Source organism: Hermetia illucens, chromosome 6, assembly GCF_905115235.1.
Source record: "Hermetia illucens chromosome 6, iHerIll2.2.curated.20191125, whole genome shotgun sequence".
In the NCBI taxonomy this organism is placed as follows: Eukaryota; Metazoa; Arthropoda; class Insecta; order Diptera; family Stratiomyidae; genus Hermetia; species Hermetia illucens.
This window is the reverse complement of record NC_051854.1, coordinates 74,498,696-74,526,280: the sequence shown is the minus strand read 5'-3', so window position 1 is coordinate 74,526,280 and position 27,585 is coordinate 74,498,696. Positions and strand designations below refer to the sequence as shown.

The following is a 27,585-nucleotide window of genomic DNA, read 5'->3' as shown; positions in this document are numbered from 1 at the left end:
AAGTATTAATAAAATAGGCCGAATGTCTAACAAAGTCGTGTCATATGGTTGGACCATGACCTGAATTTTTATCAGTGGATGGATGGCTGACTTGAATAACTCCTTGCCTCACTCAACACGTCTCCGATACAAATATCTTTAATATGGTTCAGATTTGTTTTTTGCTTACAAACCACACCAATTTAAAAAAAAAAGAAGTCGAAACTTGGAAATTAATGCTAAATAGAACCGACTCTCCAATAAAGCAAAGATAAAACAGGGTATGCTCCTACAATTCAAAAGAATACTCCCCGCGGTTGAGGCGTTTTTACTGAATTGCAAATCGAGCAAATACAATTTAGTAAGTAAATTTTCCATCCCAAATTATTCCGAAGTATCTTCATTTTTCCTTCCATCAAAGGACAAACATGAAAGGAAACTGGAAATGTTTCCAGCAAAAGGGCATCACCAAGCTTTAATTCGAAACATTAAAAATGCCGCTGAAATAAAAACTTTCGTCTTGTTAGATAAATACCATTTTAATAAAATGCCCGCAATGAAATGAAGAAAAAGTTAATTAAGGTCAAAAGAGAGGCCGGTCCTGACAACAGAGGAAAAGCGATTTTTTCCAGCTCACTTAGACTATTTTTATATGAGAAGTAGCGGCAGCAGGTCCTGGCAGATGGGCTTCATCATCTCCTTCGGGGTATTTGCTGTTCGTATTTTAAATATGGATAGAACACGAATGACTGATGCTGAAAAGAGCAAGAAAGCCAACGGGTTAGCAAAAAGACAGGCCGACTTCTGAAGGAGAATTAATTTGCCTTTCAGATACGGCTCTTTGAAGTGAAGTCGTTTCACTAAAGGATCATTTTCAAGGGTATGATTATGATGATGAAAACGGAGGAGGGGATATGTCGTTCAACCACATAGACTTTTGGTCCTATGTCAGAAAGCGTGTTTTAAATGCCAGATGTCTGGCTGGCATGAATTACCATTCATTCAGTCTGGGTAGCTTTAATTCAAAATTTTATCTGGTAGACTTGGAAAAATAACTAAGAAAATATCCTTGAAATAAATGAAGTAAAGGGTGGCGTTCAGAACAACTGATTAGTGCCATTGATGGATGTATGAACACATTCTTAATTGCCACTCTCAGAATTTGTTCTTGACCTCCGAGACTGATGCGATGATAATTAATTCCAGCAAGAAGCCGTCTAACATTGCCACGATGAAGCAATGATCGAAGGATGTGGAGCTCTGGAGCCATAAAACGGTTTGGATAATTAGCTCAGCGATGAAATGCATTTTTGAGCTCAGGCATTTCAATGGCTTTCATAAATGCCTCTTCCAGAATTTGATTAAATATCGATTTTAATGATAGGTTAGCGCTGCCGAACCAAAGGATGAATGCAACTGGAAAGCATTCAAAATTAATAGCCAAGATAGTAACAAGGAATTTTAGGATACTTTCTACTTTTAGGTGTTAACAAAACCTGAGCTTAGAGTGCTTTAGTAGAGTTATGTAACTATAAATCTATATATATAAAAGAAAGTGGTGTTAGTTACAGTATTTATAACTCAAGAATGGCTGAACCGATTTGGCTGAAAAATGGTGGAGCTTAGAACCAGGAGACGGACATAGGAACCCGCTCGACCGCGTTTCCGTGAAGTCCCTGTAAAACGTGTCATAACAAAGGCACATCTGACATGGAATAACAAACCGCAATTGACAGCTAAACGTAATTTTGTCTATGGTTAGGTAGAAAATTTGATAATATAAATTTTGTCAGAAATATATAATCATCAGTAATTTGTATTCTCTTTGAATCATTAACAATGCCAAGACGATCGAATCTTTCCCGACAAAGCCGTAATGCAAGAAGGATATGAAACATTGCGAATGAAGTGACTGAAGAAGCACCAGGAATTGCCCTGAAGAGTGCCGCGTTAGTATGGCTCTACTTCGTGCTTCTCAATCATAAGAGCAAAGCGAAGCAGCCCGTGAAACGGCTCGGTTGGCAATGCGAAATCGTCGAGCGAATAACAGAAATTAACAAGTAGATAATTTTCGACGTACAAGAAGAGATTTATCAAGTGCTGATTTGAATCGAGCAGCGTTTCGATATGATCGACGGCAAGTATTCCAAACGATAACCACGGAAATTAACGGCGGAGACCGTCACTGGCAACGATGGCATCGCCGTCGATCACCCGATGATAACGATCGAACTGTCACAACAAAAGTGAAAAAAATGGATTTCGTTGTCGACAACAGTTGGATTGTTCCATATTCGCCACTTACTTGGAAAACGATCAAGACACGTTGCAACGTTGAATATTGCAATTCAGTAAAGTCCATAAAATGCATTTACAAATATGTCACGAAAGACAACGATATGACGGTTTTTGGCATCCAATCTTCCAATACCAACGATGAAATTGCGCGTTATCAAGTTGGTTGTGAAGTGAACTGCAATGAAGCGATTTGGCTTATATTCGCATTACCTACTCACGAACGTCATCCTATTGTTGTGCATTTGGCGGTGCATCTGGAGAATGGTCAACGAGTATATTTCACGGCTTCGAACGTTGTTCAACGTGCTGAAACAGCTCCAGCGACAGCATTGACCAGTTTCTTCGCGATCTGGCAAAGCGATCCGTTTGCACGAACTTTGCTTTACTGGGAGGTGCCACGTTATTACATTTAGAATTTTCAACGACCGAAGCAAGGCGATATGGCTCCTGGTTATCCGGATGTGCGTTCCACTGATGCTCTTGGCCGTATGTATAAGGTTGATCCAAAGAATGATGAATGCTTCTATTTGCAATTGTTGCTGGTAAATGTGCGTGGGCCAACGTCATTTGAGTGACTACGGACTGTTAATGGTAGAATATTCCCAATATATCGTGCTGCAAGTGAAGAATTCAATTTACTAGAAAACGATGCCCATTGGGATACGATAGTCGTTGAACCAATTATCTTTGCATCTTCAAGTCAGATACGCACATTATTTGCAATCATCATTTCGACATGCTTTCCATCGAACCCATCTAACCTGTGGCATAAATACAAGGATAATATGTCAGAAGATATTTGACATCAAATACGTGTCAGTTCCAGAAATCCCGATCTTGAGATGAATGAGGAGATACATAATCGGGCTTTACTCTTGATCGAAGACATGTGTTACCTTATGTGCGGTAGTTCATTAGTCAGGTTAGGAATGCCAACGCCGAATCGCGAAATGAATGACGCATTTAATCGAGAATTGGAACGGGAACGTGAATATGATCACCAGGAATTAGATTTAGTAGTTCAAACGAATGTACCACTGTTGAATCCCCAACAAAAGGAAGTTTATGATACATTAATGAAGACAATTGATGATGGAAATGGTGGTTTATATTTCCTGGATGCCCCTGGTGGAACTGGCAAGACATTCCTCATGTCAGTAGTTTTAGCGACTGTTCGTGCGAGGTCCAACACTGCGCTTGCGGTTGCTTTTTCTGGAATAGCAGCCACATTGTTAGAAGGATGCCGTACCGTTCATTCAGCATTAAAATTGCCGTTAAATCTTCAAACTATTGAAGAACCAAAATGTAATCTTTCAAAAAACTCCGCAATGGCCAAAGTTTTATCAGCATCGAAAATCATCATCTGGGACGAACGCACAATGGCGCATAAACGTGCATTAGAAGCCACTTAACCGAACATTGAAAGATCTACGCAATGACTCGAGATGGTTTGGAGGCGCAATGATTGCAGTGTCTGGCGATTTCCGGCAAATACTCCCAGTAATTCCAGGATCAACGGCTGCCGACGAAATGAACACTTGCCTCAATTCATCGAATCTATGGCGCTATGTGAAGAAACTCCAGCCGACAACAAACATGAGAGTTGCATTGCTTAATGATACATCTGCAGAAGATTTCTCTGAGCAATTGCTGATTATCGGTAATGGTCGAGTACCTGTCGACGAATCGAGCGGATTGACTTTATTTCCTCAGAATTTCTGTAACTTCGTCTCATCGAAAGACGAACTTATTAAGTATTCCCAAACATCATTATTAACTACAAAAATAATGAATGGTTGAGTTAGCGAGTAATTTTATTGGCTAAGAATAAAGATGTAGATGACCTTAACTACATATTTCAGAATGATATCATTGGAACAATGCATTCATTCAAATCCATTGACTGTGTAACAAATAAAGATGAAGCCACCAACTCCAATTGGATTTTTAAACTCCTTCGATGTGCCTGGCTTGCCACCGCCCAATTTACGCCTAAAGGTTGGCTCCGTAGTAATCATGCTACATAAACCCACCAAAAATTTGCAATGGTACGCGTTTGATGGTAAGTAAATTGATGAACAATGTGATTTACGCGACGATACTCAAAGGAAAATTCGAAGGTGAGGAAGTTCTCATTCCAAGGGTCCCGATGATCCCAACCGATATGCCGTTTGAGTTTAAAACACTTCAATTTCTGATCCGTCTTGCATTCGCCATGACCATTAACAAATCACAAGGTAAATCCTTGAAAGTTTGTGGTCTGTATCTGGAAAATCAATGTTTTTCACATGGTCAATTATATGCGGCATGTTCATGAATCGGAAGACCATCTGCGTTGTTTGTTCTTGCGCCTGATTATAAAACAAAAAATGTCGTGTATAACAAGGTTCTTAACTGAAGAGTGCAACCTATTAAAAAATCATTGAAATACTTGATAAATAAAAAAATTAACTTAATAAAATCAAAAATCTGCTTAGTTTTTGCCTCTAAGGCGGAGCAAAGTTCGCAGGGTCAGCTAGCATATATATATAGTTAAAAAAGCACACGCACCCTCTTCCCGCCCAACCGAACCGAGCGACGACCAATCTAAGGATGGGCTGAAGGCAACATCCAAAGTCCCGCATCACAGCGATGGTGCCTTTCAACGCAAAGTGTTCGGGACCATGCAAAAATGTATTGCTACATTCCCGATTGTCGCAAACATTTCAAGCAATGACGCGGTGATTCTATAATATAGAGACATGGATCTTAAATGGAAGATAGTACGAATCAAGACTGAAGTCCACTAGGTTAGATTGTTGCCGGACAGGACTCTTCGGACTATAGCGCAGATTGCAAGGATAACCGCTTTTTGCAACCCATGTTTTCAGTGGTTTATGCAACCTTTGCGAGACTAATCCCGTCGCTGAAATTACCACTGGGACTACTGCAATTTTTTGTAATCTCGAAGCCTGCTTCATATCATCCGCCAACGGGCCGTAGTTCCTGACTTTTTCATGCTGTTTTTCAACAGTGTTCCGGTCCAACGGTACGGCTATATCGATTATGAAGTACGCTCGTTCTTCCTGGAGAAGCAGAACTAGATCGTGTCTGTTGTGATTAACACTGTGGTTGGTGGCAATAGTATGATCCCACAGTAGTTTGACCCGATCATTTTCCAAGATTCCCTGCGGAGTGTACTTATAATAAGGATGGTAGGTTATCACTAAGTTATACTTCAACGCATGGTTTTGATGGAGAATCTTGCAGATGGAGTTATGACGATTGGTGTACTCAGTACTGCTCAACATCCTGCACACAGATGTTAGGTTCTGGACGGTCTCCTTTTCACACTTCATAACCTACACTCATATAACACTGCATAACCTACAACTGGAGTTGTTGATTGAGGAGTCGTGAAGAATGTACCGTTTATAATTTTTTGTTGGGAGCGAAGCATCCTGAATTGAAGTTAGGAATGCTTCGGTCTCATAGAATAGTACACCATTATTCAACCATTTGTTGAAGGCTTCGATGTCAATGCCTGGCAACAACAAATTTTTGATATGACCTCCGTGAATGGGTTTCTCTTTCCACATGTCGACCTTCTGTTAGACTGAAGTAACATTGGACATGGGACCCCATTCTCTGCTTCTCAAGTTCGAAGGAAATCATTTATTATCTGCCATGACGGTAGCCTGGTGTAATTGGTCAGAGGATTGTTTCTCAAAGAAAAACTCTCGAAGAGAATGCACTTGATTTTAGTGCAATGTTTTTAAATCAAGTACTCCCTTCCTCCTGATGACGTGGGATTGTGATCCTCAATTTTTCGGCAGGTCTATTATACATGTTATTGTTTGCAAGAACTATCCTTATCCATCTATTGACAGATTTTAAATCCGTATTACTCCACGGCGAAGATGTTGATTGCATGATTTTATTTTTCCCGAACAGCTTAGTTTTCAGGACAAGATCCAGACGCCGTTCAAATTCCCCAGCAACTTAGATTTCACAGCAGGTGTTGTTGCTTGCAATATGCCGAGGTATTTGTAGACGTCGTCCAAATCCATACCCTCAATTTGGATGTTATTCTGGCTGTATCCTTCGTTGTCGGTATGTTTTCTCCAAACAATTGTTTTAGTGTGACATTTCTTCAAACCCAACCACATGCCGATATCCCTGCTGAACTGAATGGTGGAGCAAGGAACGAAGGGGGTTCTCGTCTTTGGCATCCAATTGGTGTCGTCAATGGACATTAAACGATTTAATGTACATTTCGGCAATATGCCATGTTTGACTTGGAACCCGTACTTGCTTTCATGCAAACGATGGGATAGTGGGTTCAAAGCCAAATAAAACCACAGTGGGCTTAGAGGGTCGCCTTGGAAGATGCTACGCCTGATGTTTGTGAGGAAACCGATAGCTTCGTGTTCCAATTCTTCATCACTGTCCTTAGGAGAAGAACCACATTCGGGTTGCTTTTGTACAAGCGTAACACTTGTCGCAACTACGAATGTGATATGAAGTCAAATGCAGATTTATAATCGACTTTGCCTGTTAAGATATTTCGTTTTTGATTGACAGCCTGCTTTACAGCGACCGTATCGATTATAAGCTGTTCTTTGCAGCCTCGGGAGCTTTTGGCGTAACCTTTTTGTTCCTCAGCTATCAATTTATGAACATTAAGATGTTTTGAGATGTTCGCGCACAGAACTGGAGTGAAGACCTTGTAGATGGTGGGAAGACAAGTAATTGGTCGATATTTTGAAGGGCAAGAGGCACCCTGTTTCTTGGGGAGGAGAAAAGTTATCCCCTTGGTGAAAAATTCTGGAACTAAATCAGGTTCGGCAATCATCTGACTAAATAGACCTGCCAATATCCTGTGAGTGCTCTTGAACCGCTTCAGCCAGAAGTTGTGAATTTTATCAATTCCTGGCTCCTTCCAGTTACCTGCCTTGTCCAGGGCTGTTACTACGTCGACTTGAGTTACGTCATTTCGGGGACGCATAAGGTGTGGGAACGCTGGTTCTAAATTCCAACGGCCGGATTCGCCCCAAATACTTCTCCAGAAGTCTTCTGCATGATCCAGATCGAGGTTACTTTCTCTATCTGAGTTGGTGAGGCTTTTGTAGAATCTCCATTGGTTCTGGAAGAGCAAGGTGTTGTCTGTCCTTCGCTAAAAGCTTTTTTGATACCTACGGATGCGATTGAAGCGTACCGCAAGTTTCTGCTTCAGCACCTCGAGGATTTCTTCGATAGGCACATCATTAGAGAGATGGTAGTTTCCAATGATGTTCGTAACGCACAACAGAACGCCGTCAACCAGTACCGGATGGTAATGAATAACAACCGATTTGCCTTACCAACTAGGCAACAAATCTTCCAAAAGGTTTCACTTGAGCTCGGTCTAGAGCCATCAAATTACTGAACTAGTCAGAGGAGCAACTACTCCACCTGTAAGGCATTCCAGGAACCCAGTAGTCAGGAGAAGCTCTGGAGGAGGAACTGAGGATGTCGACCCAATTTATAATGAGGGTTTGACTGCATTCCAGGTCGCATTTACAGAATATGCTGAGATTCTTCCAGACGCTAGGCCAAAGATCCCAAAACTAAAGTTTATTTCGACAACTACTAACATATGGTTGAAAGAGGCGACTTTTCGCGGATGAGTGTAGTTCGAAGCGCTGACGATGGATCGTTTGGTGACCGTCGGGTTGCTATAGATCTCCAGGTCTAATTTCTCTTGTTTTCTTCTCAACAGCAGGTCTAAGAAAGGTAATTGACCTTCCTTTTCCATCTCGACGTAGAACTCAATACTGGTGTGCAGTCTGTTGAGGAAGTCGAGCATTTTTCTTAATGATAGCGCAGATATCATCTACATACCTTTTTGGAAACCTTGGAGTCAGATCGCTCTGCTCTTCGTTTTCAGATTGGCCACCGATGAATATGGTGACGGGTTTCTCATCTGGGCCCCTTTTAACTGCTATAATACTCACTGCGGAAAGTACTTTTCCTCCAGAACTTCCAATATTGTTTTACATTAACTTTTCATTGTGGATTTTTTGCCGTTGATGAAGCCAATTTTCTACTACAGCGATCGTTTCTTTGACTAGGATACTCGGAAAAAAGTCTTGACGTCGAAAAACACAAACACCCTTTCTTTGATTTCCCCAATCAATTGAAGAACCGCTGAGAACTCACTTGAATTGTTGGCCGATATACTTCCCAACAGTTTGACCATGTTCTGGAATTCCTTCATTAACCATTTGCCAATTGAATGCGTGTGAGATAGTTCTGTTGAATCGATTTTTCTGGGTTATGAATCGTGGAAAAACTGCGAGAGAAGCGTCTTCGATGGTATCATGTAATTTGCGCTAACGAGAATTCACCTACCTAGATTGGTGTTAACACCGAAGTGGATGGTAAGTGACCAAAAGGCCGGCCGAAACAACGCTGACTTGATACGCTGGATGGATATTTAAAAGCCTGGCGATTGTATCAGGCATTTGATAGAACCAAATGGCGAAACCGATCACGATAAGCGGACCCCCTTTTGAGCTGGACAAAGGCTAAAGAAGAAGAAAGGGGGGAGCCAAGCAACGACTCCTCTCCGAAATTATTAATCTCTCCAAAACAGAAATCCCGCGTCAGGGCAGCAATAGCGGACGCGCCATGAAGCATAACACTAGAGGGTCATTTCTCAGGGGTCGTTAACGATTCTTAACGGTTCGCTTACGATACGAGAAGGGGCGTCCCCGAGGTGCCCGAAAAAGTGAGTAGTAGCCTCCTGCAAGCTTCTTGATGAAAAGCGAATGACTAATGACCGATACACGCCGGGACGCACTTGGAGTCCCCGGAGCCATCGACAGCTCCTTATCAACGGCGTGATGTGAGCCTAGCTCTACCAAGGTGGTAATTGTGGCGTGTATCAGGAGCCAGCCCCTTGGGAACCCTGGCCGAGTAGTGTGCATTGAACTGGTATTAGTAGATCGCGTTGCCCGGAGCAAGCGTTGATCTGTCCGTGAGTTCCGGGATCAGCTAATTGTAGGTCAGGCCCCAGGCAACTGGGGTAGGGGCTTTGTCCCCGAGGGTATACCCTTTCCTGAATATTTCGGCCCGCTCTCTTACACGCGATGCGCTTGTAAAAAAATTAAATGGTTAACACAAACAAAACGAACGAGGAGCTAGTGGGAATGGAAAGTGTGCCACTTACCCCATCGCCCAGCGAAGGACGCAGTAAGGGCTGAAATACCCGACGAGACATCGGGATGCGCAAAGAGACAAGAAGACTCGGATAGTTATGCGGCACAAGCAACGAAGACGGTAGCCCAAACAGTACCACGCAGTGCTATATTTGTGGAAAGAGACATAGTGGAAATTAACCAGATGGTTTCGAATATAAGCCTAGTGGGAGCGCTCTCGATTACTCTGGCGAAAGCTGAAGAGGAAAGGCTTATTAAGAAATGCGCGGCAGTTGTGAAGCGCATGTGATCTGCACTTTTCTCCAGCAAAATGTCACCAAAGGTGTGAAAAACGGGATGATTGAGCTCGAGGAGCTCCTGGACAGGATTTCGTATTATAGGCGGACATGGTGAGGAAGAGAAAATCCGTGGGAAGCAGAAACAACTGCGCCTCCTAATGAGAACACTGGGAGCGCCAACAACACATCGCGTCATCAGAAAACCCTCCCCTTAAAATTAAAGCGGACATGAAGGATGGAGAACGAAAGGAAAAATGCGGAGACGAAGAAGGACTAGACCGCCAACTGTGATAGGTAAGCCGAAGGAAGGCAAGACTTTTGCGGAAGTCCTCAGTGAAATCCCTTACAAGATCAAGCCCGAAGATAGCGGAGAAGAATTACCTTCCACTCCAAAAATCAAGGGTGGCGGAGTCCTAGTCAAATTAGGTCCAAGGACAACAAATAGAGTTACGTTCTTTGAAGCAGTCATGGGGCTTCTGGGAGAGAAAGCTTTGTTTAACAGCCTGGAACCCGCATGCTCTCTGAAAATACGAGACCTTGACTGCCTCACAGAAAAGAACAAGTTAGAAGAGGCCATCAAACGCGAATGTCCGGATTGGTATCACCTCTGAAAATTTCCGAGGCTGAAAAATCGCTGTGGTGGAAGTTGCGAGGAAGCGGAAAAATGAGAATTTGTTGGGTGGTGTGTAGGATACGTATCCGGGCCGCCCCAACCAAGTGTTACAGATGTTTGAATTATGGGCACACGTGGACCAAAGTGATGGTAAGTTGTTCTTCATCTGGTCCGGTCTAACATCAAGTTGATATGGACTTAGGATCCTTCGTATCCCATACAAGAAAAAATTATCATTTATGGTTTTAATTATATTAAATACATTTTCTTGGTTGGTCTGTCACGGGACCTGTCATCAGGACAGATCGGATAGGATTTCGCATTCTAAAGTAACTCAACTATACTTTATTTACCTCTTTCAATGGTTTCAACATTTTATTTTTGTTTTACTGAGGATAGTACAAAGTCAAAGATGCCTTAAACCCTCTTCCTTTATCTGTTCTACGCTCCATATATATGTATATTCGTGAGTTTCTCCTAAACTCTCTCCTGCAATTTAGTTAACAGAAAGTTTACTGCGGAAATAGAAAAACAAAAATGCCTTAATTGCAAAGCACTCATAAGCCATCTAACGCAAACAGCATGGAATCTCAGCCTTGTAATTCCATTTTTATCCGTGACAGAAAGAATAAGAGAAAGCATTTCCTTAGAAGGAAAATTCCTTTTTACAATTGCGAATGAATAGCAAACGAGCTCCCATTGGGCCATTTAAGCTAATACACACTCCGTTTTGAATAATATTACAGAAATCCCAGCCTTAAAGCTGTTATCCTGAACGCACAATAAGATCCTTTCGTCTAAATTCGCTGGTTGTGAAAACTGTATGAGATACTCTGTGAATACTTGCCAACCCCCGAGTTGTTTCATTAGCGGCACCCTACTAACAGAATTACGGAAAGCACAGCAAACCGCAGTTTCAGTATTTCCACTTCAACTGTGCTTCCGCGGAACACTTCAGTCGCAAATGTTCAAGCAAACTCGGAAAACAAAACACTTTATGTAGGTCCTGCCTTTGTTCTACTCAAACAATGTTGCGAATTCTGCTCAACGTGCAGCTCTCCAAAGTCACAACTTTCGAGGTATGGATGTAGGCATTCTATGACACCGCGTTGGAGGAATCCACCCCCCCCTGCAGTAGACGTGGTGCGTTGGAAAACCATAATGTAATCTAAGCTCAACACTGAACGCAATTAACACAGTTTACAAAACAATATGACTCTCAAGATTTTCGTGCAATGTTGTAGTTTAGCTTTAAAAATGGCTGTCCTGCGCGAATTTAATCCTCAACTTTCCGGTGCTGGCAAATCCAACAGAGGCGGCTGCAGACACTTCCAGCGACACGTTGTTTACCCTGCGATATCCTACATATGGTGTAGTTGTTATTTGAAGAGTACTCCCAAGAATATTGCTGTTATTTGTGTAGTAGTCATAAGTTTACCTCAAGGACCCTTTTGCATTTTAATTAAAGACGGGTGGGTTCTGAGGATGGGCTGAAGGTCTGCTTATGTAACTTTGTGTTTAAATTAAATTTTTTTTTCGAAGTCCTTTCCTTATTAGGGTAAATGCCTCGCACTTTGTAGAAATTGTTGGGATAAGCAGTTCCGAGAATGGAACTTGGGCGTTTAGGAGAGTGGATTAGAAGTGGATGATGTAAAAGTTGAATAATTGAGGATAAATAGGTTCTCGTTAACAAAACTCGGGATGTGTTAATTGCGAGTATCCTGTGAATACTGATGCCTTGCTGGAGCTTTGCGAATACGAAGAAAGGTTCAAGCCTAGAGAGTGTTGTCGATCTGTAGTTTGGGAATGAAATTTCGTTTTTTAAGGTTTTGTATGAACATGATTGGTCATAGAGGCGTCGACCCTCGTTCGCCAAGATGTCGATGGGGATCATGCCTGCTATCACACAAGCTGCTTCATCTGAAATTGTATAAATGTAAGCGCATGACGTTCGCAATGTTCTCAATCGGTATGGGACTGCGATTTTTCTTCTATTTTCTTCCACCTTCAAAGACGGTGCCCAGACTGGAGCTGCATTAAGCAAGATGGAGCTTTGCCTGGGACCACCTGTATTTGGTAACATTCTTGCCAACAATGTAGCAACTCCGGAAGCCTTGGCTGCTCAATTTTCAAGATGGGACATTGCCTCATTTGTGAGTACCTCGATCTCATCAATATCTTGTGCCACGATTGTTACCCCGATATCGTCTGCGAAGCCAATGATTGTCACTGCTTTGGGTAGTTGCAACCGTAAAATTCCGTCATACATTTTTATCCACAGGAGAGGGCCGAGGACTGATCCTTGTGAATCCCCGCAGGTTGTTGTATACGTGTTAGGTTCATCGTCCGCATTGTAACACAATATCTTCTCCCCGAGAAATTCCACGACTTTGTGCACCAGGTATTTAGGAGTGCCCAATTTGGCTAAAGCCGAAATTATTTTGCTCCATTTTGCCGTATTAAAGGCATTCTTCACGTCGAGAGTAACTTCCGGGCAAGATTTATTGGCCTCCATTGCTTTTTCCGCAGTTTCCGTCACCGTGCTGATGGCATTGACTGTAGATCTTGCCTTTCGGAATTCGGAATGTCTGTCTGAGAGACCATCCTCCACAAGCCATTGAAGATGATCCGTTCGAAGAGTTTTCCGATGCCATTTAGTAGGCATATAGGTCTGTCTGTCTGTCTGTCTGCCACACGCATTTTTCTTGGAGATGGTTGTAGCGATTGACACCAAATTTGGTAGAACGCACGCATATAGTGCGTTACGAATTTATGCAACAGGTGGTCTTAATTTTGACATTTGTTGGAAAGGTGGGGAGTGCGGTTGAAAGTAATCATTTTTTTGAACGGACCCATTCTCAGAAACTACTTAACGGAAAAATCTGAAAAAAGTCAAGAGGCTACCACTGTATGATGCCTAGGTCTCAAAATACCCTTCATACCGATACCTGTTCAAATAAAGTTACTAATAGTATATTACTATAATTTTTAGTAAATGGCAGGAAAACTCCCCTTACGTTCCTCCTAGAATCACGCGATGTAGGCTACCACATAGACCATGACCCTACCAAATTTGGTGAAAATCGCACTATTACTATCAAAGTTATAATAGGTCAAAGCTGTCGCTTCTGTGCAAGTTCAACACTTTGAATGTCAATCTCACTTGATAGTGGATATTCTCACATAATATATGCATATTGTAATGCTACATACTAATGGGACAAATGCACACTCAAATTTCTTTATAAAAGAAATACACAAAACGTTTCATACCTGAAGCGTCTAGCTTCCGGTTTCCCGATTGGTTTTTATTTTACTTTGAAGCAGTTTTCTGATCTTCCAATCAGACACTGAAATGACTTGAAATGAAGACATAAAAGTCGAGTATATACTGGAACTTGGCTTCTAACAGGGCATTTCAAACATTACAATATTGGTTTGTTCAACACAAAACCTTATTAAAATCGATTCATTGTCTGTCTGCCTTTTGAAAGCTATCAATCACTCCTACCAGACGATTATCTGGGACCTTTACTTACTGCGACTACTTTTTCTTCACCTACACTCCCCGCGGAACTGCCATATGGTATTACATCAAGGGGCTGGATCAGTATTTAAGTGTTATTCGTGATGATGATCCTCGTTCTCTTTCTCTTCCTTCTCAACTCCTCCTACCATAGTATTCCGCGGATATTCTTCATTACTTTTTCAACATCTTTCCACACCTTAATCAAACTCGACATATTCTTCATGATGCTTTCCGCTGATAAGTGGGTATCGGCTACCGCTTCCATTCCCGTTCTGTATGATGACAACCTGGGGCAATGGAAGAGTACATGCTCTGCATCCTCTTTTATGTGCTCATATCTCAGGCAGTTTGGTGAATTATCATGGCCAAATTGGCGGACGTAGCCTCGATAGCCACTGTGTCCACCTAAACACTGAGACAAGCCTATGTTACCACGACTTCGTTGAATCCAGTTTTAGACATTCGGTATCAACCTATGTGTCCAGCGACCTTTCTTGTTCTCATTCAATCGTTTCTCCCATTTTACCAGTGATGTATTCCTTGCAGATTGTCGTCGAACGCCATTAGATTTACCAGGTTCATAACTTGGCTCGTGAATCCGTAGCACTTCAGTCGCCAAGATATCGATAGACATCATCTTAGCTATATTTCCATGTGAACTACGAATCTAATGAAGATGATCCCACCAGGTATTATAGATGCAACCTTAGCACTTCATTGTACTTTATATTCCATAACAAAGGGCTGAAGATTGATACTAGCGATCCTTTACAAGTTTCCCGATATTATTTTCGGTCCTCATCTGAATCGAAAAAAACGTGTTTCTGTCAGAAACTCGACAACAATAGGTGCATAAACTTTCCGCAATTTCCGTTATGCCTGGGAAGACTCTTTCTTTAGGGTATACAGTAAATACTTGTGAGAAAGCTTTCGATTCTATCCCCACTATCAATTTGACAGCTACATCCGATATCCTTTCTAAGCTTCCAATACCTCTTCATCGCTTATTTCTGGTACTTCATCGGGGTTGATTTGAACGCTGGGAAGGTCATTATTAATATTCTTTGGAAATAAGACCGTAATTATGTGGTTCAGTGACTTGTGACAGGCAGTTTGCGAGGAACGCTTTCCCTTTATCGATTACATAACTTTCTTATATGCTCAACCCTGAGGATCAGCGTCTGCTTCCTCGCAGAGCTGCTTGAAGTGCAAGCTTTTGCTCTTTGTGATAGCGGTTTTGAGTTTTTTCAGGCAACCTTGTATTGTTCGTATAGCTCGACATATTCTAGTCTATTTCTGCGCCGTTAACATAGTCATCCCGCATTTAAGCAATGCGTAATGATAGGAGTGGAAATAGGAGATCAGGTCGATCATCCTGAGTGGCCGATAACGACCTAGAGGGCAGAGCTATCCCAAAAATCTAAACAAATTGGCTAAATGGACCGTGAAGGTCCGCCCACAAAGATTGAAGCTCTATCAAAGTGCTCGGTCGACACGTTCTTGCACACCTCTGTGCTAGCCAGGCTCGGGAATGTGGGGGGGTCCTTTGAGCGCTTTGATCCCTCACGCTTCATTACTAAAAACCAACGTGTCTTTTCCGATGCGTGAGTCCGCACCGGATTTTAAATTCGACTTTACAATGAATTTCGCGACGGCCTATCGATGGACAAACAGATCGCGAGCTAACGTTGGAAATTAAAAGAGGAAAGAAAAAAAAAAGAAACCGGCTCGACGGCGCGCGTGGAGCCGTAAGTCTCCGGACTCGAGTGCCGCGATCAAGGAGGGGAAGATCCACGACGGATCACCGTCTCAATTGCTGTCTCTTCCGCCTTAGATCTTGTATGAGGCGCGGCCTCTAAGGTTCCCACCCTTCCTCGACATCCTCCGGCCGGTTATTCATTTAGAGGATGTCCCTTTATAGAAATTCCGCGGGAGTAAGGAGGAACGAAAGGGAGGAAGTCCTCAAACTACGATAGGATTATTCAATCAACATGGTTCTTGTTCAAGCATTGAATAATTATTACAAAAAAAAATTATTACAAAAAAAAAAAGAAAATGAAAATAAAGATAAACACAATGTAAAATTAAAAAAAATGAAAATAAAATAAATAAAAAAAATAACCAAAATGTAAAATTAAAAAAAAAAACTGAAAATAAAAATAAACAAAAGTTTAAAGAAAAAAAATGAAAATAAAATCATAAAAAAAAAGAAAATAGAAAAGAAAATAAACAAACAACTTACCCAGATGTCACTCCGAGCTCGGATTGACGCTTCTGGTACTTATTTCCTTTTTACAATTCAATAATATTAATAATAAAAAAAAATATATAGTCCTTAGAAAAAAAACTAACGTTAATTCACTTTCTCTATATAATTTCGTACTTCACGTTTTATGTGTTTGTTTTGTTTATACATAGCGCGGGATTTCCGACACTTTACTTCTGCAGCTAAATATTAACGTCATTCATTTGATATTTCAATTATCTGTCTTTTTAATTGTTTTTATCCTTTTCGCTTTAAATCACTGTGCATTTATCATTTGTTAAAGATTGAACGATTTGTCAACGATTTGAACTTATTCTCGGAATCTTCGTTTAAAATACACTTGCGTTAGGATTTAGCACGATATGGTGTTAGTTTTCTTGGTCGAATTCTTTTCTTTTGCTCGCGAAAATCTTCACACCTTCGGATTAATGATCCCCTTCTGTTCTCCAAGACTTTCTCTCCTCTTCCTTTATTTCTCCTCCTATAAAAATTGAATTCTGCTCCTCTTCCTCGATTCCAAACAATAACAGCTCCTTCTTTCCTCCTCCCTACAACAAAGACCCAGCAACACTCTCCCTGTTCTTTGTTCATGCACTGCTTCTATTCCTGCTACATAGCCTTTCTCACCCGGCAATGTTGCGGCAACATGCGCATGCGCCTGCGGATGCGGCAAATCATTCGCCCCTTGTCAAGATCAATTCGCTCGAATGCATTCAATAATGTGCAATCTGCGGCGAACATTAAGGCAATTGCACACTATTAAATGCATTGTTTAAGCAAATTAATTAAGAAAGAGCCAAATGAAATTTCGCTCCCCTCGCGCAGCCGCGGTCACTACAGTACTTAGCATTTTTCAAAGATTTCAGCATTCCACCACAACAATTTTCAGGCGATAGAAAACCTTCTGTCTCGTGCCCACCTCTTTTTTCAGCGCAGGCATTAAAAACAGCCGATATAATTGGTGGTTCATTAACTTGTGCTCAAGGTGTGAGACAGGGAATCAATGCCTGACGATTGGCAAAGAGGCATTATCTGTCTCACACATAAAAAGGGGAATATCACACAGTGCAGCAATTATAGAGATATCGCGTTGCTGAGTACCATCTATAAGATATTCTCCGCTATCTTGTCCACTGAGAGAATAGGAAAAGGATGTTGGGGAGGATTTAAGCGAATACCACATCCAGTGGCATTTGCGGACATTTAGTGTTAGCTTGTTCACCGAACACCCGCGGACTAAATTATCAGGGTTGGACTGTAAGGGAGTACCGTCTAGCGGAGACGTAAAGCAAATACGGGCAGGTGACGTCATACACGTTTTAGATTGAAATAAATTCACATGGAATACAAAATCGTTGGATTTCTTTCAAACTTATGTACTCTATTATTACTTATAATGGCACCAAATTTTATTCTTCTTCGTGAAAGAGGTTTCCGGGTAAATTTCTAAAAAGTGGCATTATGACATTATTTACTTTATTTGAGCAGATATGGGAATAGTATGTGTTTTGAGGTCTAAATTCTGTATAAGTCCACCATTGTGAAAAGATTGCTATACAGTGCAAGGATTTAGATGAGGTCACTCCTAACACGGAAATCTGCACTGCCTTAGCGTAGCAGTTAAATCTGCATGACTCGCAGGAGGTATCCATTTTAAGCCTTAGAAAGGCATATAGAAGTATTGCCAGAAGCAGCGCGCAAGCTGCTAGATGCCGAGAAATTCCATATTGGGTGGGTAGTATCTCGGTGAAGAGATGCTTCAAGTGTCTCTTGCACAAACATCTGGCAAGTACACGCATAAGCGTGATTGATCGGTCTCACCGATGTAGACGTTTTGGGGAAACAGATCACATTGCTCAACTCTAATCACTGTAGGGTCGCCCAAACTTGCTCCCGCAGACCACCCATAAATTAGAGGTCCAAGTGGTTATAATTACCAAACCTTACTTACGTCGTAGCTTAGGTAGCTTAAGTACGGAGGAAGAGAGTAAGTAGCCCTCGAAATACGTATTTACTAACCATTAAAATATATTGTAGTAGGAGCAAGCTTCCTAGTTTTATTTTTATTATTAATATATCACAACCTCAGAAAGAACTCTCCATAACTCTCCTCCAGTGTATCGCGACCGCATGTATCTCATCGATGCCGAGGCCTTATACCCAGTAGAAGGCCCAACTGCTAGTGGAACAGTAAATTGGGTTATCTTCAGTCAACGTGTCATTGGGCCAGACGAGCAGCCCAGAGAAGGTGAAGCTCGAAGAAATCTGGAGCTAGCAATACAGAGAAGCAAAAGGGACTGTTTCAAAAAATCCCTGTACAGCACAAGCGGCTACTGTGTACGGACACCTTTAGATGTGACTGTGTAATGACAAAAGAAGTACTGGAGATTTGCGGATGGCTGACAATAAGGCGCCGTGTAGCACAAAAAAACACTTAAGCTGGCCGTTAAGTCGAGACCAGGCAGATTTGTAGAGTTGCGACATGGAAAAGACAAAGATTAATATTGTTGCCCAGACTTGGTAATCCTCCTGGTGAGTCATCTTCCTAAAAGCCTATATATCTATTGGACAAATGCTGGAAAATGCTGGAATGCTGGCCAATAATCTCTAATAGAATGCTCCTGACTGTAAAGAGTCTGGGAGGTATATCAGACCGACAATTCGACTTCCACTCGGTCAGATCAACCATCAAAAATGCGATGCACGAAAGAGTGGTATTAAGTATTGCGGAGAAATTACCCTTGACTTGCAAAATTCGTTCAACCCGCCCAGTTGGAACCTTATAGGAAGACCTTTACTTACTTAACTTTTACTTAACTGCGCTTGTTGTTAGCTATTGAACAGATAGAAAGCTCTGATATGGCACAGACAATGAAATCAGAGAATGTCTTACCTCAGTGGATGGTCCACAGTGCTCTATTCTAGGACTGGGACTGTGGAGCATAATGTATAATGATATCCTCAACATCTCACTTGCTAGTGAAGCCACAATAGTTAGTTACGTTGACTATGTGGCGGTGATTGTTGGTCAGAGCCCGCGATACACCAGTAGGCTGCTTAAAGCTAGGGTGGAGAGCTCTATATTGCTCAACACAGCGCTAGTTTGGGCAACTGCAAAGATGAGCACGATTTATAGAAAAATCGCCTTAAGATTGCACTATGGGTTTAGAACTATCTCAGATGAAGTGGTTTACGCGGGAGTCGGAGTATTGACAGTTGACTTTGTGGTCGACGAGATGATGCGTATCTAAGTGGGACTGGATTCTTCCTCTGATTGACAGGTTGAAAACGCTGAAATGGAGGAATCATTATGCAGGCAGGAGTACCGGTGGGAGCAGGTGAAAAAGGGTCGATGGACTCGCAGAATGATCACCAGCATCAAGGTGTCGACGGACCATGACAGATACTGCGAATACCTCTCTAGACACCTTACCCAACTGTCCCAGCTGCGATGGTATGCTTTTATAGCAGGAGAACTTGGGCGGAATCAGTGCAGGTTGAAAGAGGAGAGAAAGACACGGTTGCGAATGCAATCGCTGGGCGAAGGGAGAGGCTAGAGTCATGTCTACCCTGCGACGTAATACTTTGCGGTGATTTCGTCTTGAAGAGGACAGGAGTAGGGGGTGAAAATCCCACACGTTGTAACATGTGTGCCAGCATTTAAGAAGATTTCCACCTCTGGAAAAAAAGGCAGACAGGCAGAATTGATTCTAAAAAGAGGCAAATCGAAAAAAATTAAACTAACGCTAACTGCATCATCAAATTCCAAAGAGAAGATGAGTCTTAAGCAATCGAGGTCGATATCATTGGAACGAGATCAGGATGTGAAGGGACCGTGGATGCTATTAGGGCCCAGGTTGGACACAATTTGTAATAAACATGGATGCTGAAGTGATCAGGCGATCATTATGAGTGGAATACTGAGGAACCGGGCGGCCCCTGATGTCATTAATGACGTGAATGACTAGGGGTATCCACATGACATTAGTAACGGAAAAAATCTGAAAAGGACATAATATCAAATTCCAGCAAGAGTTTCCTGGTTGTATTTACATTATTGCTACAGATCTTACACTTTTATCTATCAACAATCATCCTGTCCATTATGAATGTCAATAATGTTGCAGAAATGGCACCACGTTGAACCCGGAACCCTGAATGAATTCCAAAGCGGTATCATCGTATTTATTCACCAAGGTTGCTCTTCCTGTGGCTCAGCATTCATAATGTAAATATAATTAACACGTCATTTTAATGTAGTGCCTACCTATTTGCAGGTGAGGAACGTGTAACGATGGGTGCCTGTGAACGTACACACTTTGTGTAAACGGTTCTAGATGCATCATTATCATTTAAGCAGACTACATAGATACGTACGTGTGGGACAAGTGAATGGCATCCAAATTGTTCATGCGGGAACGTTTGGCCAAATGAACGTAAGTGCATTATGCAAATGCACACCCCAAGTGCACTGAATCCCGGAAAATTGACACTGCTTTATGATATTTGTATGTAATTAAGCATGTGAGAACTCGGTATGCTTGCAAGCAACGCAATGGTACGTGATATGTGAACAAAGGAAAAATCCATGAGAGTTAAATCTCTTTCCATTTTGAACTTTTAAACAACACAAACCTAACACCTAACATTCGCTTCTTATCACAGGTCTTTTCCCTAATCGGCACGAGGATTCCTTAGCAAAAAAAACAAATTACTGCCGTCCCAGGACCAAGCGACGGAGATTAAATCAAGTCATCCGTCCCCAAGGACAATTCGGGAGAAAGCTGTTGAAATTCAACTTTAACGTACTAAAATGAAACAAAGCGTGAAGACATCTTCGACATCTGCATACCTTTGTTTCGGATAAAGGACTCGCATGGATGTGTGTGTTCAACTGAACGATGTTCTCTTCAAAAGGACCCGTCTAGCATGAATTGGTTTAGTTCTTTGTATGGCGCAACATTGGCGAAATTTCGACCTACATTCAGCAAATCCGTTTCAGTGTGGGTTTCCAGGTTTGAATCGGATACGTGGCAGGCAGTGGATTGGGGAGTGGCCATAAAACGACAGTTTAAGGGAAAATTTATTGGGGCAACGACATCCTTTTGCGAATAGTTTAAGAGGATGTGCGATGCATTTGATCCTTGAATAGGATAAATTTTCGTCGTTTCGACATGATAATGCTTTGCAGGGGATGCGTGGTTCAGGAAACGTCAAGGGTAGACATTCAGCTGTTGGTTTTGTGGAATTGATGTGCTTTTGATTTTAGATCATGGGAAGTAGAGGTTTACGCTATACTTCAGTTGTATGGATGGTTGTTTGGCTTTTATTATGCAATCATTGAAAAGAAAGGAACTCTCTAATAAGTGGTATGACAATTCTTAGTTTTAAATCAGTGCCTTGCTTTCTTTTGATCGAGAATCTACTCCTTAAGTGCTAGCATGGTCCCGAGGTCAAAAGATGGAGTTTTATCCTTTATCAACAAATTCGAAACGACAGCAATCTAACTGAATTGAATTACCTTCTGGAAAATACTCTTTGAAAATGAAGTGAGGAATTTTGTCAATGTCACCATAGTTTTTTTAAGAGGTGGAAATCTTCAAAAGACTGACCTTAGGGTGCACGATGTCTGAGAGTGTGGGATTTTTACCCACTAAAACCACCTCTCGCCAAGGTGCGGCTGAGATTTTCTCATCCAGCAGCTTTCTTTGCATATTTAGGTTTCGTTTTTATTGGGACAAGCACCAAAGTGCTGGGGTAGACCACAGGAGAAGATCCCTCGTTAAGAAACTGGCTGTTCCTCAGTAGCTTATATTTTTAGGCATCCTTTATGTTAGCAAGTCGTTTGGCTCTACTCTCGTCATCTCATAAGGATGTGTCTTTAGCATCGAGTATCACACCTAAATAATTGACCTCACTCGCCTGTGGTACGTCTTGTTCGTTTATGATGACTTTAGCGGGATTCTCTCTTTTGTTTGTGAAGTTTCTGCACGTTGATTTGATTTCTTTCAATTTTATTTTCCATTCCGTGGTCCATTCTACAATGTTGTCAATGTTGCTGCTTGTAACTTTATCTTTGCCTCTTCTGTAGTTGCACCCGTGGTGACGATGGCAGTGTCGTCTGCAAATGTCGCTATTCTGGCTTCTTCACAGCAAAGCATATCATTGGCATACAGAAGAAACAGTGTTGCGGCCAAGACACTGCCCTGCGGTACACTAGCCGCAATTTTTTTCAGTAGAGTAGGTTCCTTCGTATTTCACTCTGAATAGGCGCTTAGATACATATGATTTTAGGATATCGAAAAATTATTTCGGGAGATCCCTATGCAATTTATATGACAGCCTTTGGTGCCACATCTGGGCGACAACTAGAAAAATGGCTGAGGACGCCTGCTTTTTTTCAATGCATTCCTTATCGGATTCCTGATCCTGTCCACCTGTTGGATTGTGGAATACTTTTCGAATTGGTGGGGTGGTATTAGATGTAGCTCGACAATCAGAGAAGCTTTTCAAATAACTTTTCTGTACAAGGGGGAGCGATATTGGTCGATACGATTCGACTCTACTTGTCCTCTTCCCTGGTTTGGAGACCATTATAACTTCGTCCACTTCATTATCGAGGGATGTATTTTAATCTAAAAGCTGAATTAATTATTTGTAATAATTTGGCATGACCTTTTTCTGGCAATTTATTTTAGCCAGGAGCTTCGTTAGAAGGTCCATTTGATTTAATTTCTGTCCTCAGCACATTTAGTTTTACACGGCGTATTGGGTAATGGTGCACTTTACTGAATTGGCGTTAAACATGTAGACGCTTGTGTGTTTACAGCTGGTAGGTACTGTCTAGATACTTTGCGTACAGATCTCCCTTAACCTGTGCAGATCGAACTCGTTGCCCACTTGACTGTTTAATAGGTGGAATTTGTTCCCTGGGTCTTTCTAGATCTTTTGCCGTCTTCCACAGAGAGTAGCATGTGTCTTTTTGTCCTCTAAGATTAGAGAAATATCTGCAGAAGGACTCGTTTCTATATTTGTCAATTAATGCCTTTAGTTTGTTTGCCAGAAAGTTTTGGGTTTTTTTATTTCCGTTGTGCGGTTTCTTTGTCATAGTTTGTCTTAGCCTCTGACATTGGCTGGGTGTTACAATTTACGCATTTTTTCGGAGAAGCTCTGTTGTTTGAACATTTTGAAGATGTATGGTCAGCAGCAGATTTCACATGGATTTCGATTACAATCCTTTTGAGTGTGATTGAAACCTTGGGACCTTTTGAACTGGGGTATTAGACCGCTGACTTTTCTCAGTGCTTCTATTTTGACCTTCAAATTAAGAACAGCTCTTAAGTTGTGAATTTTTGTTTGGGTATTCACTATTGTTGAACATAAGCATGAACAGTGGGAGACCTCTTTTACTGATTATTGATTCTCCCTTCTCATTAAATTTCTTTTTTTTTCAGTATATATTCACAGTGTCTAGTATCTTGAAACCTTTTCCCTCTTTTAGAATGTCGTCTGTCTCCACGTTGGGTGGAGTCCCCTCGCCGAAACCTTGACAGGCATGTTGCTTTTCTCATCATACATGTGCCATTGGAGTTTTTGGATGTTCAGCTATGTCGAGAGGGATCTGCAGTCATCCATGTTTACAGTATGTGCTTTTCAAACATTGTTGTTTTGAGCAACTATTGAGTACTGCTTTATCATGGCTGCCGATAGGAGGCTTTTAACTTTCTAGTGCTTATCGATTCTGCTAAAATTAATAGACAGAGGAAGCTTCAATTTCAATTTCGTTAGATTTTTCTAAGCTATAATGTAGGCTTCCCTAGCTTGTTGAGCTTTTCACGCAATTCCTCATTTCCAGAGGTGTTTCGACTACATTATTAGTTGGTTTTATAGTTTTAGGTTTTCTTTCCTTTGAAGTTAGTGATAATTTTTTTAGTAGTAGGGTTTTGATCGCTGGTGGTGATCTTGTAACCCTCGAACTCCTACTAAAAGGGTCGATCATAATAATAAAAGGTCCTCCCCAGAATCATTAGGGCCAACCTCCTGAGAGTAGTCAAGTATTACTGGTCTGCCACCTGGGGTATATACTCCATTGTTTTGTTCCATTGCATAAGGGTGGGTGTAATTGGTACCTCTTACCAGCTCCAGCGGTAATGCTCACATTTGTTCACCCCACGAATGTTGTCTAATGGTTTCCAAGGGCTACCACTCTGGAAGGTGTGGTTCGACTTGATCCAGACATAGACAGAGATCATCATTGCCGTTCGTCGAGTTAAAGGCGGTCAGGAACTTTACCTTGTGTAGGTGAACCCATTCACCCCAGCATAAAGTTGTCCTTTAAAATGAGAATTTTTTTAAGGATAGCCACCGAAGGTGAAGAAAAAATGTAGGAATTTTGGGTGCCGGGTCATACAGCCCTTTCATTTAAAGAAGAATATTGTTCTTCAGGTATTCAAATAGGAACATACTACAAATGACAATCTGCAACTTCACATATTTCACCGTCATTATCATCCTTACCAAAGCCATATTAGCTGTGGATACTTTATCGCCAGCATTCTGCACATCCGGCTTCTAATTAAGCCTCTTGTCTATCACCACTCTCAAGTATTTTTAATTCGAGCATCATTTCTTTTACGGCACTTCTTGACGATGCTGTTGTTTTCTGATCCCAAGTGTCAGTCTGAACCTCTCTTACCAAGCATTGACCGCAATGGTCGCTACGCATGGTGAACCAGTGCTCTATCCTCGGGGTTATTCATCATTATGGCTCCATCCGGAACCGAAAGATTAAGTATACCATTGTACAGGATATTCCAGAACAGGCAGCCTCCTGTGCGCTAAATATCTATTGCTAACAGCAGCGAGGTAAGTGATTTCCGTATTAGGCTCCAGTTGGCCCAACTAAATGCATTTCCTGTGGTCCAAGGTTAGCACTAAACAATATTTTCGGGTACTATCCTTTCTGTGAATTTTATATTCAAGACAGTAACCAATTCGATGTCATGGTTGATCTGCCTTTATGCCGACAATGTCGATCTTAGAGATATTTCTCCTCGGGCATGCAAGCTTCGAACAGATCAGCTAAAATCTTGGGTCTCCATTTCCCTGCAAGCTTAAAAAGCTTATTTGGTGTGTTGGCCCCGTCGGTTGATCTCCAGCAGCCCGTTGAAATTAATTCACGTTGTGTGTTGGGGGGGGGGGGGGGGGGGGATGCTCTAGCTTGTGGTAGTTGACTACCATACTAAGAGTGTCCAAAACCCATGGCTATGAAAGGGAAGGAGTTGTAGGCATTGAATACAGTCGCGACATTTAGCAATCAAATAGCCGGAGAAACATGGATTTGGGAGGCCTGACCAGATGCATGCTATTGCACGGGGGAATCTGTGGACTGCATGTTTTCAACTTTATTGGAAAATGCACACTTTGTTTCAACCAGAAAGGAGAATGCAGCAGCTCCCATAATGAGAAGAACTGGAAACTCAACTATGGCTGGTTTGTCAGTGTCATTATTGACTATTTCTTTGAGGTAACGGAAGTTATAGACACCGCAGAAGGGAACTTCAGCCCCAAAAGAGGAAGAACTACGGACTAAATACTGCTTGTCAATAACTCCCCCTTCCATCTTGACCAGGAAAAGTCGAAGAATAGAAAACTGGTGATGTCTAGTCTGATACCGGTATATGAAAAAGGAGCCATGCAGCCCCGACACCGCGAACCTGCTGACGCTGCCTGTTTACGACACAGGGCGAATCTGTGAAAGAAGTCAAAGCTTCCTGGGAATAAGGACGTGGGTGCTGCTACACCACTAAGGAAACGAAATTTGGGAGAATGTTGAGAGATTTACAATATTAGATCAGTTGGTCCGTAATATTTTATCAATATGGCTTGTTAAGATATTCTACAATAAGAGGTCCTTAAAACGGAAAACCTCCGTCTTCATATACAATTTGTTAGGAACCGCAGCAGCATTCAGAATCTAGATGTGGTTATATTTCAATACCATAATAATGGTAAGAGGCAAAGCGTCATATTTTCCTCTGTATACTTATGATTCTTTGTGTCATCCATTGGGACAAGAAGTCACGATTAATGATAGCATTGGCAGGGTCAAGTGGCTTTGATCTGATAAAGATTGTGATAAGAACGTTCCACATATTTGATGATCTCTTGACCGTAAATGTGATGTTTGTCACAACGTAGGTGAGGCCAAAGAGATGTGAAGTAAATGGCCTCACAATTCGTTCTTCAAAAAGAGAGATACAGTTGATACAGATTGCTAGAGGAAGTCTCATTGTAAAATCACTACTACTTAGAATTTAGTCTGACTATCGCTAATCAATTTCAGAATGGTTGAAGAGGCTTGTTCTTTACTTGAGGTAAATCCGGTAAAAGGGCTCCCTGGTGGAACGGAGACTTGCAAAAACTTGCAAAAAAAAAGTCGAGAAATCCGAAGTTAGGTGCTTCAGCTATAAAGGTTTTGCGTATTTCTTATATAAAGACATTTGAGGGTATATTTGTCCATTACAACCGTTTTCTCTGAATGTAGTTGTCCACGTGTGGACTCGAAACAAATCGCGTTCTGCTGTCCACGATTTTACACAGAAACTCTCTGAAAATCAATAGCCTACAGAACATACTGGGGGAAAATGGTAATTTCGGTACACAAGGATGAAAGCAAAAAGCGCGAAAACGTTTGGTCGCTAAGGGCACATTTCTTCTCGCAAAATACTGCTTTATGGCGGTTTTCAGGGGAAGGGAGGGGGTGGTATTAGTGGGAGAAAATCCTATATACTACTGCAAGCTGATCCGACAGCGTCTTTTTTTGCGTTAAAAGAAAAGAAGTCGGAATACCGGAAACTCGGCGCTTCAGGTATAAAGGTTTTGTATTCATCTTATATGACCAACTCTCTATTAACAATATGGTAACATACTGTTATTAACTTTAGTTGTAGAGATATCGGTACGGGATGTATTTTGAAGCCTAGACTTCGTATAGATGTGACTTTTTTCAGATTTTGATGATCTCTTGACCGTAAATGTGATGTTTGTCACAACAGTTTCAGTTTCGGAAATAACTAACCAGGTCTTTTCATTTGCTACCCCACATGACCATACTCCGTGAAAAACACACCCCCTTTCACATATATGGGAAGCCCCCCTTCAAACTCAACACAAAATAGCGTCGCTGCTTCATGTAAAGGGACATATAGACCACATGTTCTCACCAAATTTCGTGACAATTGGCTCAGAAGTTCCCGAGTAAATCGACTGTGACAGACAGGCAGACAAACGGACAGATGGACAGACAGATATTGAACTGATTTTAATAAGGTTTTTTTTTTCACACAAAACCTTAGAAAGACGGACAGGCACAGTAAACGATTCCAGCAAGGTTTCGTTTTACGCAAAACCTTAACGGCATACTTCTCTCCTTCGGCTGT

General features: G+C 41.6%; 1 protein-coding gene across 1 annotated transcript; it reads left to right on the top strand.

The window, feature by feature from the left end:
• The first annotated feature begins 2,234 nt into the window (after positions 1-2,234).
• LOC119660049 lies at positions 2,235-2,690 on the top strand. Its single transcript, XM_038068427.1, has one exon. The coding sequence runs from the start codon at positions 2,235-2,237 to the stop codon at positions 2,688-2,690; it is 456 nt and encodes a 151-aa protein (XP_037924355.1).
• Positions 2,691-27,585: the final 24,895 nt, after the last annotated feature.